At 42.4% G+C, this 14894-nt stretch overlaps 1 protein-coding gene across 1 annotated transcript in view; it reads right to left on the bottom strand.

The window, feature by feature from the left end:
• LOC109925715 (unconventional myosin-Ib-like) overlaps positions 1-14894 on the bottom strand; it is a 186940-nt gene that overhangs the window by 151458 nt on the left and 20588 nt on the right. The window contains exons 4-8 of the mRNA XM_048618877.1: positions 12858-12952; positions 10173-10277; positions 9555-9601; positions 8457-8520; positions 148-246 (exon numbers count right to left, since the gene is read on the bottom strand). Coding sequence (XP_048474834.1) covers positions 148-246; positions 8457-8520; positions 9555-9601; positions 10173-10277; positions 12858-12952 — 410 coding nt within the window. The remainder of the gene's footprint in view (positions 1-147; positions 247-8456; positions 8521-9554; positions 9602-10172; positions 10278-12857; positions 12953-14894) is intronic.

Below are 14894 nucleotides of genomic sequence, written 5' to 3'. Positions count from 1 at the left end.
CTCTGACGTTGCCTGGCCTGCTGTGTTCCTCCAGCTCCACACTGTACTGATACACAATACATCCTATCACTGAACTAGGTTGAGTGGAATTACAAAACGTTTAGAATGAGATGGTCGTACAGAAATGTAATCACAAACAATACTCACTGAGAAGATCAGGGGATCCTCCAGCCAACAACTGGTAGAAGATATGAAAATTCCTTTCTCCTTTCAGACGTTTGACAACACGAGATTTCTCTAGAAGATCTGAAACGACATCCAAACCATCAGAACTCAAAGTAAATCCGTACTAAATCCATGTTTGCTTTTCTCCCCTTTTCTGTCAGGTTTCCACCAGGACAAAAAGTTCAAACTCATGAGAAAAAATGAGAACAAATAGCGTTGTGTTGCAACACTAAATGATAAAGGTCACTGGACAGGTTAGGATGAGGGATGCAGTTCAGTTTCATTTTAGTTCATCTGACCAGAAAGACACAGTGTTTTGCATTAACCTTTTCTCCATCTAGAAGTCTGATCTCAGTTGCTTCCTTTCAAGTCTAAGGAGGTTCCCCAAGTCTTCCTTCATTGCTTAATCTTCTTAACACTGGAAGCAGCTTTTCACAGCCTTCAGTATTTTACAATTCACTTATTTAATTTCCTAGATATTTCCCCTTTCCTTAGATAAGGGGATAAAACTCTTCACAGTATTCTAGGCGTGGTCTGACTACTGTCTTGTCTAGTTTTAGCAAAATTTCCTGACTTTAAAATAAAGGCCAATATTCCGTTTGCTTTACCTGTTACCTGCTAAACTTGTGTGTTAGTTTTGTTATGATTTATGCATGCAGATTCCCAAATCCCTCTGTGCTGTAGCTTTCTGCAGTCTTTCTCCATTTAAATAATATTCAGCTCCTCTATTCTTCCGGCCAAAGTGCATAACCTCACATTTCCCTACATTATATTCCATCTGCCATTTTTTTTGCCCACTTGCTTAACCTGTCTATATTCCTCTGCAGACTCTTTCGTCATCCTCACTACTTACCTTCCCATCTATTTCTGTGTCACCTGCAAACTTGGTTATTGTACATTCACTTCCTACATCCAAGTCATTAATATATATTGCAAATAATTGTAGCTCCAGCACTAATCCCTGTGGCACCCCACTAGTTGCCATCTTGAAAAGCTCTCCTTATTCCAACTCTTTGTGTTCTATCAGTTATCCAATTCTTTATCCATGCTGATATATTACCCCCAACACCATGCACTCTTTTCTTACGAAGTAGCCTGACATGTGGTACCTTATCAAATGCCTTCTGAAAATCCAAATATATTAATTCTGTTGGTTCCCCTTTATCTATCCTGCTTGTTACCTTGTCAAAAAAGAACTCTAATACATTTGTCAGATATGCTTTCCCCTCCATGAAACCATGCTGACTCTCCTTGATCACGTTATATATCTCTAAATGCTCTGCTATTACAATAGAATGTAACATGTTTGCAATGACAGATGATAAACTAACTGCCCTATAGTTATCTTTTTTATGTCACCTTCTCTTTCTTGAATGAAAGTGTTACATTAGCAGTTTTGCAATCCTCTGGGACCTTTCCAGACCCTAAGTATTCTTGGAATATTACTATCAGTGTATCTATTATCTCCATAGCTACTTCAATATCCTAGGATGTAACCCATCAGGTATAGAAGACATATCAACCTTCAGTCCCCTTATATCTCCTAGTACCTTTCCGTCCAGTGACAGTTATTGGTTATGTTTCTCTCCTCATTTTTTGCCCCTTGATTATTTTGTAATTTTTGAATGTTGTTAGTGTATTCCACTGTGAAGACTAATGCAAAGTATTTGTTCAACTCCTCTGCCATTTCCTAGTTCCCCATTATTATTTCCCAACCTCATTCATTTTGCCCTCTCTCTTCCTTTTTATATACTTAAAGAAGCTCTTGCTGTCTACTTTACCCTCAAAAGTTACTTTCTCCGGTTTTTTGTTCATATATTGTTGATTTTTAAAACATTCCCAATCCTCTGGGTTACCGCTAATCCTTGCCACATTGTAAAGTTTTTTCTTTCAATTTGAATCTATCCTTAGCTTTCTTGATTAACTATGGTTGGTTTATCCCCTTCCTAGAATCCCTTTTCTTCACTGGCATGTATCTTTCTTATGAGTCCTGAACCATTTTCTCAAACATCTCTATTACTCCTTAACCATCTTTTCTGCTAAGCTCCTCTCACAGTCCACTCCAGCTAACTCTGCCTTCATTCCTTTGTAATTACCCTTATTTAGGTTCAATTGTTTCCAACCCAAGTTTCTCACTCTCAAGCCGAATGCTAATTTTCACTAGGTTATGATCAATGTTTCCCAGGAGATCTTTACTCGGACATCATTTATTAAACTTACCTCATTACAGATCACCAAATCCAAGATAGCCTGATCCCTGGTTGTAACAACATATTGTTCTTGGAAACTCTTGAATATACTCTATGAATTCTTCCTCGTGGCTACCTCTGCTAATTTGATTTTCCCAATCTACCAATTCCCAAATTGAAGATTAAAGTCACCCATGATTATTGTACTGCCTTTTTACATTCTTCATTATCTCCTGATTTACTCTCTATTGTACAGTGTAGCTCCTGTTAAGGGTCTATAGACTACTCCGACCAGTGTCTTCTTTCCTTTGTTATTTCTTACTTCTACCTATTATAAATTCTACATCCACTAATCCAAGATCAAGACCCACACTCAGTCTGAGCAGTTGCTGGAATGAAACCACCTCTTTAACTGCATTCAAATACACAGAGAAACCTAGGGTAGATTTTCATCTTACCAAGTTTTAACAAATACAAAATCATGAGCAGCTTGTACCCAATTTTGCAATGAAGGCATTTAGCTCACCAAGGGATAAATACTGGCCCCAGGACACCATGGAGAACAGCTCTGTTCTTCTCCCAGTGATAGCCACAGGATCTTTTACACTCATCATACACAGGGGAACAGACAGAACCTGGGTTTATACACCCTGGCATTGAAGAGGAAAGTTCATGCCTACAGAAATTTATAAAATTGATGCAGAAAATCATGTGTGTCATTGTTGGATTAGCTGCATTTGCTGCTGTGGGCACTGGATCACAGCTTTACTGGATTTATTTTTGATAAAGCAATTGGCAGACAACCCAACATTCTTGCCATTACTCCCATTACTGCCTGCATTGACTCTGCAGCTGTTTTAAATGCCTGCCAGCCTTGTGTTATCTGCTGTCATTTGCACATTTATGAATCTTTAATGGGCATGAGGAATAGATTTGTGATAGTTTGCCTCCTGCTTCACTGAGGTTTTCTTAAAAGCAAAGTGGTCAATAGAGTAGAAGACAATGAGGAGTTATTTCAAAGATTTTACGTCAATAAAAACAGACTGTACCAAATCCTTAGTCCACTGTTTGCTGCATGTAAGTTGGCTGCTGCATTTCCTACAACAGTGACTATACTTTCAAAGTGCTTCAAATCCACATTTCAGAAACTTCAATCCTGATAACCAAAGAAAGTCAACTTAATGCTGAATGATGGTACAAATTCATATAAAGGAAGGCTGTATTCACACAATCCAGGTGCCCAACCTATGTTTGTGATGCAGAACCACAACACGCCAGACATTGTCTTTGGGAACACAGGGAAACACAGTGAGAGTGGCTCAAATTGTGGGAATTGATTGGAAAGTCCTTTCTACCAATTTTATCTTAATTGGCAACTCTTAAAATACACACACACAAACACATATATTTATGTATACACTTTCCGAGTCAGCACATTCCTAATAGGCTACAACCGTGGACAGCTTTAAGTTCTGATTGCTGTTGCTGACTTGTATTTATTATCTTTCAAAGTCCACCAATAATCATTAACATAAATTGCCCTTGGACTTTGAAATAAGCAAAGATTGTTTTACAAGTATTACATTTCTCACTTGCCCCAGTTCCGATGAAAGGTCATCAAGCTGAAATGTTAGCTCTTTTCCTCTCACTGCAGATGCTGCCAATTTCTCCAGCAGTTTTTGCCTTTATTTCAGATTTCCAACATCCACAGCATTTTGCTTTTATGCCAGGAGTGGTTCCACTTGGTATAAACTTGAGAAAAATCTTAACGATCAAACTAGAACATTACCTTTACTTATCACCCCACAGATCTTTATTTCCATATAGACTGAGGGGCAGAATTATTTCATGGAAGGTAAGTGCTGAGTCTGTCAATGCCTCATAGTCACTTTCAGATTCACCCTTGGGTATTTCAACACCATTGATCATATATGTAAGCCATCCGATTTTTCTCAATACATTTGTTGACGTTGAATTTCATGTGATACTGGTCAACACTCCTATAAATCTCATCTTAATTCATTTTGTATTGCCTTGGAACCCACCCCACCCCTGGTTTGATATGATCTGCGAATATGCATTGGATCCTTGGGACACGTCACTCAGCACTTGCCCCTAAAGAATATCTGCTGTTTCCTATCCTTCAGCCCATTAAAACTTACATGCAGAATCTTGTCACAAGCTTTTTGGATGTCATATTACAAAGTTTTGAACTGTCCACTTGGGGGGTTAGAGCAATAATTAAAAACAAAGCAACTCAGGTTGGTTAGGCAGAATCATCCTCATTTGAAGCCTCTTGGCAATTATTCATGAGGTTCTTTTCAAGTCCACTAATTTTCCTTCTGTTTTCATGGTTATTTAAACACATTCATGGATAGCAATTGCTTGCCCAAAATTTGTAATCTGACAACCGATCACATGTCGCCCAAAAATAGCAGCAGGAATGTGAGCCTCTGTGTAAACGGAGAGGTTTACTGTAAAAGGTGGCTATGTTGGCAGTATGCCCACTGTTCGCTGCTCTTCTGATTCTGGACCCGCTCTTCTCCAGAGTAGGATCAAAATCCACCGCAGCAGCAGAGCAAGGTTAGATTCCTGGAACAGCAGCCACCTGGGGGTTCCTTTACAGTTAGGCTCACAATTCTCAGTCCATATAGAAGATTTTTGTTCTTGCTCCTGCGAGACTGGCATGATTTTGCTGCCAAATTTCAAGCCCCTGCTCTGTGAAAATCACTAATCAGATATTTATTTGCCACAACTTGCTGCCGTTGCTAATCCTGCCGGCTGTTTGCTGCTGACCATTTGAAACTGACCATCTGCGACCAGCTGTTTGCTGCTGCCTTTTTGAAACTGACCATTTGCAGCTGACTGTTTGCGACTGATCATTTGTTACCAGCTGTTTGCCGCTGGCTTTTTGCTGACTGCTTGCAACTGCCCATTTGCGACGAGCTGTTTGCTTCTGGACTTTTGCTGATCATTTGCTGCTGAGTGTTTGCTGTAATCTGGTTACTGCTGACCATTTGCTGCTGAGTGTTTGCCTTTGCCAGCTGATTCCTGCTGTGGACAGTCGATGCTGTTTTTTTCCTGTTATTTGCTGATTGTTATCAGCCAACTGGACTAAATCTTGCTTCTGTTTTCCATTGTTGTGATTTCCTCATCTCGCGCTGTGAGGACTGTAAATATATTATCAAAATAAAAATATGCTTTTTAAGCTGATTCTAGTCCATGGTCCTTGGGGCATTTTCCTGGTTTTGTTTTTTGGCATCACGCTGCCAAACAAACCTATTAAAGACCATAAGCATCGCCTAAAAAAGCTGTGCATTTGAAACTGTACAACACATAGGGTAGCATCTGGAATGTAAACACAAAACAGCAGTAAAAATACCAGGAATCCATGACTTGAAAACAGAATTTGACTTCGTCTCATTGAAACAGTGATTCTCGATTTTATCAAAAGGTATTTCCTCAAAATGTACCTTCTTATCACCAACTCAGTTTTGACCTAGTATTGATGGAAGACCTATAGCTGCATGATTATCTAAATTGGATTTGTCAAGATTTTGGGCAATGGTTATCAAACTGAAAGGCTGTGACAGTAAGGTCGGCACATAAGCATCACTGAGATGGAAGGTTCACTTGCACACAGTCTAAGGATTAGGTTATATGGGGACCACAACTTCCTGTCTGCAGCCAGGAAAGGGGCTTCCCTCCTTGAATGTGCAAAGGATCTAAAGCCTGAACGCTAAACACTTCTTTATATATCTTTGTCAACATGGTGGGCCATGCACTTTCAATGTGGAATATCTATGTCCCTGCTGCCTTCCATATTGGACATTTTGGCACCTGTTTTAAGCCTGGAAGACAGGCACAGTAAATGAATTATTAGAACTTAGTATCAAAGCGCCTGAAACTGATCACCTAACTTTCTATTGAAATTGATCATTCACATTGATTGTCCATAACGATTGGATATTGGACAGTAACAAAAAAAGAGAATGTTATCAGTTAACCTGATCTCTATCTTAACAGTCTGTCAGTTTGTCAAGGTTTGTAGTTATTACAATAGCACAGTAACTGCATGCTGCCCAACTCCATTAGCATTTGGAAAGAGTCTAACAGGTACCATTCACAATGTCAGTAGCATATAGGGCATTCAGGGGCAAGGACTGCAACCTTTCCTCCTAACATTTTAAGTCTTCAATTTGACTCTATCTTGCTGTGCCATAGCATCTACTGAATAGGTAGCACTCTGCCACCAACTGAGGCACAGAGTCTTTCTCTGAGAGCCATAGGTCTCCAGTCTCAAATGTTGGAAGAGCGAGCCCTGACCTTTGGGAATGCAGGCCGCAATCTCCCAGCGAGGTCAACATTGACCTGTCAGGAGGCCGGTACATTACATCTCATTTCACTCAAAGGATTAGCCTCTAACCTTATGCTGAGTCCCTTTGAAACAGAGGAAGTGGGAGCTTCCATCATAAGGAGTCCCCATGTTTGGCCCAGTCCAACAACCCCACCCCCCAACCTCCCTCAGGGTTGACCTTGTATGGAATTGGTAGAGGCATTTGTCTCCAAACAAAACGACAATACATTCTAATGCAAATCTAACTCCTGGCCCAGTTTGTGGCCCTTTTGTTGGAGTCAGAGCAGGAGTGTGCCAGAACGGCCAAAATTAACAATGTAGAAAACACAAAAGAATGATACACTTCCATTAAAAACCTCACAATAAACGTCACTACTTAATGTTTTCCACATGCAGACCTGTCCTTCTGACTGTTGAGTTCACGTCAGTCTTGATGAAGAGATACTCTGGGTTAATTTTGTGTGCTAGAGTGTGAGAGGGAGGTGCATTTTTGTAACTGTAGCTTTCACAGTGCTCTGTGAACTGTCAATCCCCAGAGTACACCATAACTAATATGACAATAATAGACTAATGTAGCATTTTTAGAAAGACAGATCAAAATTAAACAACTCCAATATTTAAACATTTGATCTCTTGAAGCCATCAATTGCAAATCCTGAGCTGAAGGTAGGTTTGGCATTTCACTAGCTGACAGGTAGTCAGACAACTCAGCACCATGGAGAGATAAAACTGGGAGATCCAGAAGCTGACTCCATGCCAAGGGGTAATGTCACTGAAGAGTAAGATATAAATGAAGAATAGTAGGGGCCAAGGACAAAATTTTAAGGTATGTTAGAAGTGACTACGTTGGTGGGAGGAACAATCGTTCCACGTGATGTGCTGGCCTTGTAGGGAAAGGTAAGAATCAAACCATGAAAGGGTGGTGTGAGATGGACTGTGAGGAGAAGTGATGGAAGAATGCTGCAGAAAAGGCAAGGAGGGATAATATGCCATAGTTACAGTCACACAGGATATGGGGGAGTGACAAGAGTGAGTTGTTGGCAGGACACAAACCAAACTGAAGCATTTCAAAACTGAGAGTGGTGAGAGAGATGGCTGCAATGATGGATGAGCTTGAAGAAGAAGGTATGGTTTGGGTAAGCATTCAGGGGTCCAAGATAGGCTTTTAAAGGAGAGGGGAGTAAACAGCAACAATTTGGAAGGTGTTGAGGGAATGTGTTCCGAGGTTTATCAAGTTGAGTCTGAGGAGGACTAGTAGGAACGGGGGAGATGATGAGAAACTGGGGCTCAGCTGAAAATGTGCCAAAACTTATGACATCTACTTCCTTAACCTTGTAGATATCACTAACATCTGGGCTAAACCATCGCCTCTCCTGTCTGCTCTATTGTTCCTCAACACTGTGCATGTTCTGGTTTTGGTATGCAATTGAACACTCTGCCTTTTATGTATAGGTCTCTTTTACAAGTTGCTAGTGAAGATGATGTCTCAAAGTATTCATGTTATGGAATAAGAAGATGCAGACCCAATATCTGCTCTGGACTTTGCATGAGCTTGGATGAATGGGAAGACACCTTATTTAGGAGGAGATGAATCAGACAAGACACATTCTCTACCCTACGCCTCCAACCCAAAGGATCACAAGTCTGATGATTAACAGATATCAGCAGGTTAAATCTGCGAGAACTGAGGAGGGGGGCTAACTCTGCCTCTGGTTTCCTTTAGTATTACCAAGGACAATACTTACAGTTACTGATGACACCACCCAATGGATCGCCCTTGAAATCAAACTCAATATCCATGTATTTTCCCTGAACAGAGAAATGTGGAAACTCAGTTTATCAGAAACACAAATGCAGAAAATGTTAGCTTTATTGCTATCCATAAAAGTGCCAAAGCAGACCCACCCCATTATAAAAAAAAATTCCTCTTTCATTCTTCCTGCTTCATATCCTTTCCCCTCCAATACTGGGTGGCAGGGTGAGCTGTGAGGAGGATGCAGACATGCTTCAGTGTGATTTGAACAAGTTGAGTATGGCGGGAAAAATGAATGGCAGATGCAGTTTAATGTGGATAAACGTGAAGTGATCCACTTTGGGAGCAAAAACAGGAAGGCAGATCATTGTCTGAATGGCAACAGATTGGGAGAAGGGGAGGTGCAACGAGACCTGGGTGTCCCTCGTAAACCAGCCGCTGAAAGTCAGCATTGCAGGAGCAGCAGGAGGTGAAGAGGGTAAATGGTATGTTGGCTGTCATAACGATGAGATTTGAGTACAGGAGTGGGGACGTCTTGCTGTAATTGTACAGCTGCTCCTATTTCCTACGTTTCTATGTTTACTCCTGGGAGAGCCCCTTAAGAATCTTTTATGTTTCAATGAGATTACCTCTCATTCTTCTAAACTCTAGCAGGTAGAGTCCCAACCTGTTTAGCGTTTGCCCATAAGACAATCCTCCATCCTGAGGATCATCCTAGTGAACCTTCTCTAAACTGCCTCCAATAAAACGATATCTTTCCTTAAATAAGGGGAGTGAAACTGTTCACACTACTCCAAATGTGGTCTCACCCTCTTCTCTTCCTGTGGAGAACACGTCTCATCTCCATTCATTCCCCATCATGGTATGCCTCAGATAGTGAAGGCAGTCAGGACATTCCATCCTGTTGCTCTATGCTGCCAGGGGCTAGGGTCTAACAGGTGTAAATCACATACTTGCTCCATAATATGGGCAACAAAATGTGAGGTTCTCTGTGAAATGAGGTTTTTTAAAATTTTCTCAACCGATTCACTACACCCAAAAATCCATCGCCAACTGCAATTGTTAGCTAATAGCCCGTGATAATACATACAAATCTAGAAGAGTTGTCATTCCGCAGAGTCTTGGCATTGCCGAATGCTGTCAAAGGAAGAAGTAGTAAAATAGTGAGGTGTGGCTCCGTGGGAAATGATCAGCAGTAAATACTGAAATAGACACCATGTGGAGTTTGAGTCTCTGGCACCTTCTGGCTGCCAACTTCAAGGGGCATCAGTAGCATTTTTGGCTGAACGTGATTTAAGTTTGTGGTATTTCTCGATTCCTTTAGAACTAGAGCTCAGCAGTGCGTGTGGATGTCAGGCAAAGGCAGGACTGGACTCACAATCAAGCCCTCTGTCATACGATAGTCTGCCAACACTCAGTATCAAAGCTTACATATAAAGAATGGAATGAGGTGGTGGTACTGGAAGGAGATCAAAGTCCACGGAATCCAAATCTCAGAGAGACTTATTGATGTGGAGGTGCCGATGTTGGACTGGGTCACTTCACCTGATGAAGGGGCTGCGCTTTGAAAGCTTGTGATTTGAAATAAACCTGTTGGACTATAACCTGGGGTTGTGTGATTTCTTACTCCGTGAGACTCAGTATCTTCAGGGAAGAATGTGAAAAGAAAACACTCAATGAAGGGCAGGTACAACTGGATACACCATACCTTCCAGGACAGGATTTGACTGCAAAAGCTGCTCCTTGACTTGATTAACCTCTTCTCCTTTGCCACATACTGCGGCAATATAGGACATCACAAGTTTACTGGCCTCTGAAAGAAAGAAGAAGAGTCTGTAATTCACACTTAGCATTCTCTTCGACCTTTTCTGACTTGCAGTTCCACACGTGCTGCCACAGCACCTTCTTCAGCGGTGGCTGTAAAAAGGGTGACAACTCTGGTTTCCCTAGCACACCCTTGACATTGTCTCTACCCAAAAGGATTTACCTGGGCTCCTGGTATGGAGACTTTAAAGTGTATGAGTTATTCCTTCAAGCAGATAACTCCGTCTGGGGAAGAAGCATAGAGACTGCTAGACTACCCAATGCCTCCATTGTACTGTTAACACCAGCATTAGAGAGTCTGCTACATTAAAATAAAAGCCCCATGTAACATGTTCCGAAGAAGGGTCACTGGACCTGAAACATTAACTCTGCTTTCTCTCCACAGATGCTGCCAGACCTGCTGAGTTTTTCCAGCAATTTCTGATTTCCAGCATCCGCAGTTCTTTGGTTTTGGTTTTGGTCTTGGTCTTGTTGGTTTGAGGGAAACATATTGGCAAGGACACTGGGGAGAGGTCTCCTTTGTTGCACCAATATTGCTGTGGCAGCTTGAGAGGCTGTTCACAGCCTCAGTTTAAGAGTCTTGTCCAAAAGACATGAGAAGAGACTTCCCAGAACACCGCCTGCACAGAACAAGAACAGGTGAACGTTTCATTCAGACCCTTCAGCTTTAAAGCAACATTAACTCATTGTTCCTCTTCCAGATGCTGACTGACAGGTTATGCATTTTCAGCACACTCTGGTGCGATTTCAGAATTCCAGCATGACACGGTGGCTCAGTGATTAGCACTGTTACCTTAGAGCACCACGGACCTGGGTTTGACTTCAGCCTTGGGCGACTGTCTGTGTGGAGTTTGCATGTTGTCTGTGCGGATTTCCTCCAGGTTCCTCCCGCAGTCCAAAGATGTGCAGGTTAGCTGCAATTGGCCATGCTATGTTGCCCATAGTGTCCTGGGATAGGCAGGCTAGGTTGATTAGCCATGGGAATGCAGGGTTACAGGGATAGGGTGGGATGCTCTTCAGAGGGTCAGAGTGGACTTGATGGGCCAAATGGCCTGCTTCCACACTGTAGGGATTCTATGATGATCTAATTAACATTACACCAATTTTGCAGCTTAATGACGTCAGTGTAAAATCAGCATTGCACTTGCCATAACCAACAAAGATTTCACGACTAGATTTGCAGTAATTTACAACTTTTAGCTGCTTATCAACTCTAAACAGGAAAGTATTAAATACTTCCAGAAAGAAAAAGTCACATCCGTTCTCAGTTTCTAAATGCACAAAACATCCAATCTTTGCAAGTAACCTTGACAGTTATGCATTAAACAACTTTACATGGTAATTTAGCAGAGGCATTGCTGATTATCACCTAGCAACGAGGTAACTGGTCCTGCTTATCTCCCTGTCTAAATCTCAAGTGCAGGGTTTCAATCACACCCACACGTTGCATCATTTTACATCCTTTTATAATTCAGTGGGTCTAGGGACAGTGTTCTAAGAGGGTCACTGTTCAGAACTGAATTTCTCAATGGGGTCGCCAGTCACCCTGTAAAAGTGGAAATGTCTGCAGAGAGTGGTTCAGACCTCATGAACTGGTTATACAGGCAGCGAACTGTATATGACCAGAGTGGACAAACAGCTCCACCCCAAATTTCCATCGCTCTGCCATTGGTGGCCAATGGATACCTGGATCCCAAGCTCTCGAATAATCTCTCCAAACTGATACAATTCCCTTAAATCCTACTAAGCTTTTATTTACCTGTCCTAACAACTCTTTATTTGATTAAGTGTCAAATTTTGATTGATACTACTCCTTTAAAATACCCTGGAATGTTTTGTGTGATATTAAAGGTAGTATATAAATGCAAGTTGTGTTGGCTTTTGTGGCACAGCGGTAGTGTGTAAGAGGCCTGGGTTCACATACCACCTGCTACATAAGTATGTAATAACATCTCTGAAGACCTTAAGACCATTGGAAATAGGATCAGGAGTGGGCCATTCAGCCCCTCGAGCCTGCTCCCTCATTCAGTAGGATCATGGCTGATCCAACATTCCTCACGTCCACTTTCCCGCCCTTTCCCTGGATTCCCCGACTGATCAAGAATCTATCCCGGCATTCAATATACACAACGACTCTGCCCCTACTGCCCTCTGCAACAAAAAGTTCCAAAGACTCTCAAACATCTGAGAGAAGAAATTCCTCCTTATCTCAGTCTTAAATAAGCACCCGTTTATTCTGAGGCTGTGCCCTCTGGTCCTAGACTCTCCCATGAGGGGGAAACACCCTCTCAGCATTGACCCTGTAAAGCCCTTTAAGAATCCTCTATGTTTCAATAAGATCACCTCTCACTCTTCTAAACTCCAGTGATCTGTTTAGCTTTTGCTCATCCAATAATCTCTCCAAATCAGGGATCATCGCAGTGAACCTTCCAAACAGGCTGGCTAGCAAAGAATCTCTAATTGCAAGTTTGTTTTATTTATATTATATCCCACAATTTATTAAATTGCCTGTGGCTCTTACAAGTTGGACAGAGATAAGTTTTGTTGGAAGTGCCCCAGGATACCTTACCTGTCTTTCCCGATCCACTCTCGCCAGTGATGAGAACACATTGGTCCTTGTCCTTATCTCGGAGTGATCTGTATGCTTCGTCTGCAATGGCATAGCTGTAGGGAGAAGTGAGATCATTGTTTTGTTCATTGTATTTCTACACGCTTCCCCCATTCTGATCTGTGGCTTCACATTTCTTTAAGGAGTGTGTCACCTCAAGGAACCCACAGAAAAGCCATTGGCTTAAAAAGAACATGTATTGACAAATAGTGACCCTTGTGCAGCAGGGTTTTTTAACTGCAGTTATTTTTAACCCTTACTCCAGTTTTCTTTCCTCTTATCCTCAATAAATGTTAGCAGATCATTCAGCCATAGAGGTGCTTGTTTACCTGAACTCCATAGACATACAATTCAGGAATCATTATAGGAATTTTTCCTCCCTATTGCCTAAGGCACTGAGGGTCAGTGCAGCATAACTAGTGACCCTACTCCAAACCACTGAGATCAGTTCATAGAATCATAGAATCCCTACAGTGTGGAAGCAGGCCATTCAGCCCATCAAGTCCACACTGACCCTCAGAGGAGCATCCCACCCAGACCCAACCCCCTACCCTATCCCTGTAACCCTGCATTTCCCATGGCTAATCTACCAAGCCATCTTTGGACATTATGGGCAATTTAGCATGGTCAATCCATAGTAGCTATCCATCCACAAATGTTCATTCAACTCCTTCAACCTCCTGGACTTGTAGACATTTACAGCAGAGGAGGAGGCCATTTGGCCCATTATGTTCATACTGGTCAACAAAGAACTGATAACACTAATCCCATTTTTCAGCTCTTGGTCCATAGCTCTGGAGGCTATGGCAATGCAAGTGAAAACTGAAATATTGCTTAAATGTTACGAGGGTTTCTGACCCTATCCTCCTTTCAGGAAGTGCGCTACACATACACACACACACAAACTTCTGAGTGAAAATATTTCTCCTTAAATCTCCACTTAGCCTTCAACCTTACCTGACCTTAAGTCCATACCCTCTGGTTATTGACCTCTCTGCAAATGGTAAAGATGCCTTCCTATCCACCCGATCTATGCCTCCCATAATCTGATACCTCATATCATACTTCTGTAATCTCCTCCAGTTCCTACACCAATCCCTATGACTGTAATCCTCTCCAGCCCATACACCTCTCCCTATGTCACCTCCTCCAGCCCCGATACCCCTCCCTGTCTCTGTAATCTCTTCCAGTCCCTACCCTCTCCCTTTCTCTGTAATCTCCTCCAGCCCCTACCCCCCTTCCTATCTCTGTCTTCTCTTCCAGCCTCTTACACTCCTCCCTATCTCTGTAATCTCCTCCAGCCCTTATCCATCTCTGTAATCACTCTCAGTCCTTACCCTCTATCTCTGTCACCTCCTCCAGCCCCTACACCCCTCCCCATCTCTGTCACGTCCTCCAGCCCCTTCCTATCTCTGTCACCTCCTCCAGCCCCTACAGCCCCTCCCTATCTCTGTCACCTCTTCCAGCCCCTACACCCCCTCCCTATATCTGTCACCTTCTCCAGTCCCTACCCATCTCTGTACTCACTCCCAGTGCTTACCCGCTATATCTATCCCCTCCTCCAACACCCCTACACCCCTCCCTATCTCCATCACTTCCTCCATGCCCTACACCTCTAGTAAGTCCTCTCTAAACCTTTGTTGCTCCACAGAACGCACCCCCCCCCCACCCACCCTATCCCAACTTTCCTCAGAGCTTAGAACCTCCTGCCCAGGGGCAGCATCCTAGTAATTTTGAATAGGTGCACTGTTTCCTGACTTCACTCCTGTCATCAACAGCACTGTTTTTAGGCAAAAACAAAATTCCAAACCATGATCAGTTTGAGAATAGAAGCTTCATTTTAGCATTTTGATTTTTTCCCATTGGGAGATGCCACATGAGCAGTGTTATACCAGCTCTCATGTTCATCAGAGAGCAATCTATGCCTCCTATCTCAGCAAGCACCTCATCCCTGCTTGTTTGGGTCAAATTGAGGTCCCATAGGTGGGAGTAGCACAG

This window comes from Rhincodon typus, chromosome 41, assembly GCF_021869965.1.
Source record: "Rhincodon typus isolate 14 chromosome 41, sRhiTyp1.1, whole genome shotgun sequence".
In the NCBI taxonomy this organism is placed as follows: Eukaryota; Metazoa; Chordata; class Chondrichthyes; order Orectolobiformes; family Rhincodontidae; genus Rhincodon; species Rhincodon typus.
The sequence above is the reverse complement of the archived record's forward strand: the minus strand, read 5'-3'. Positions and strand labels throughout refer to the sequence as shown.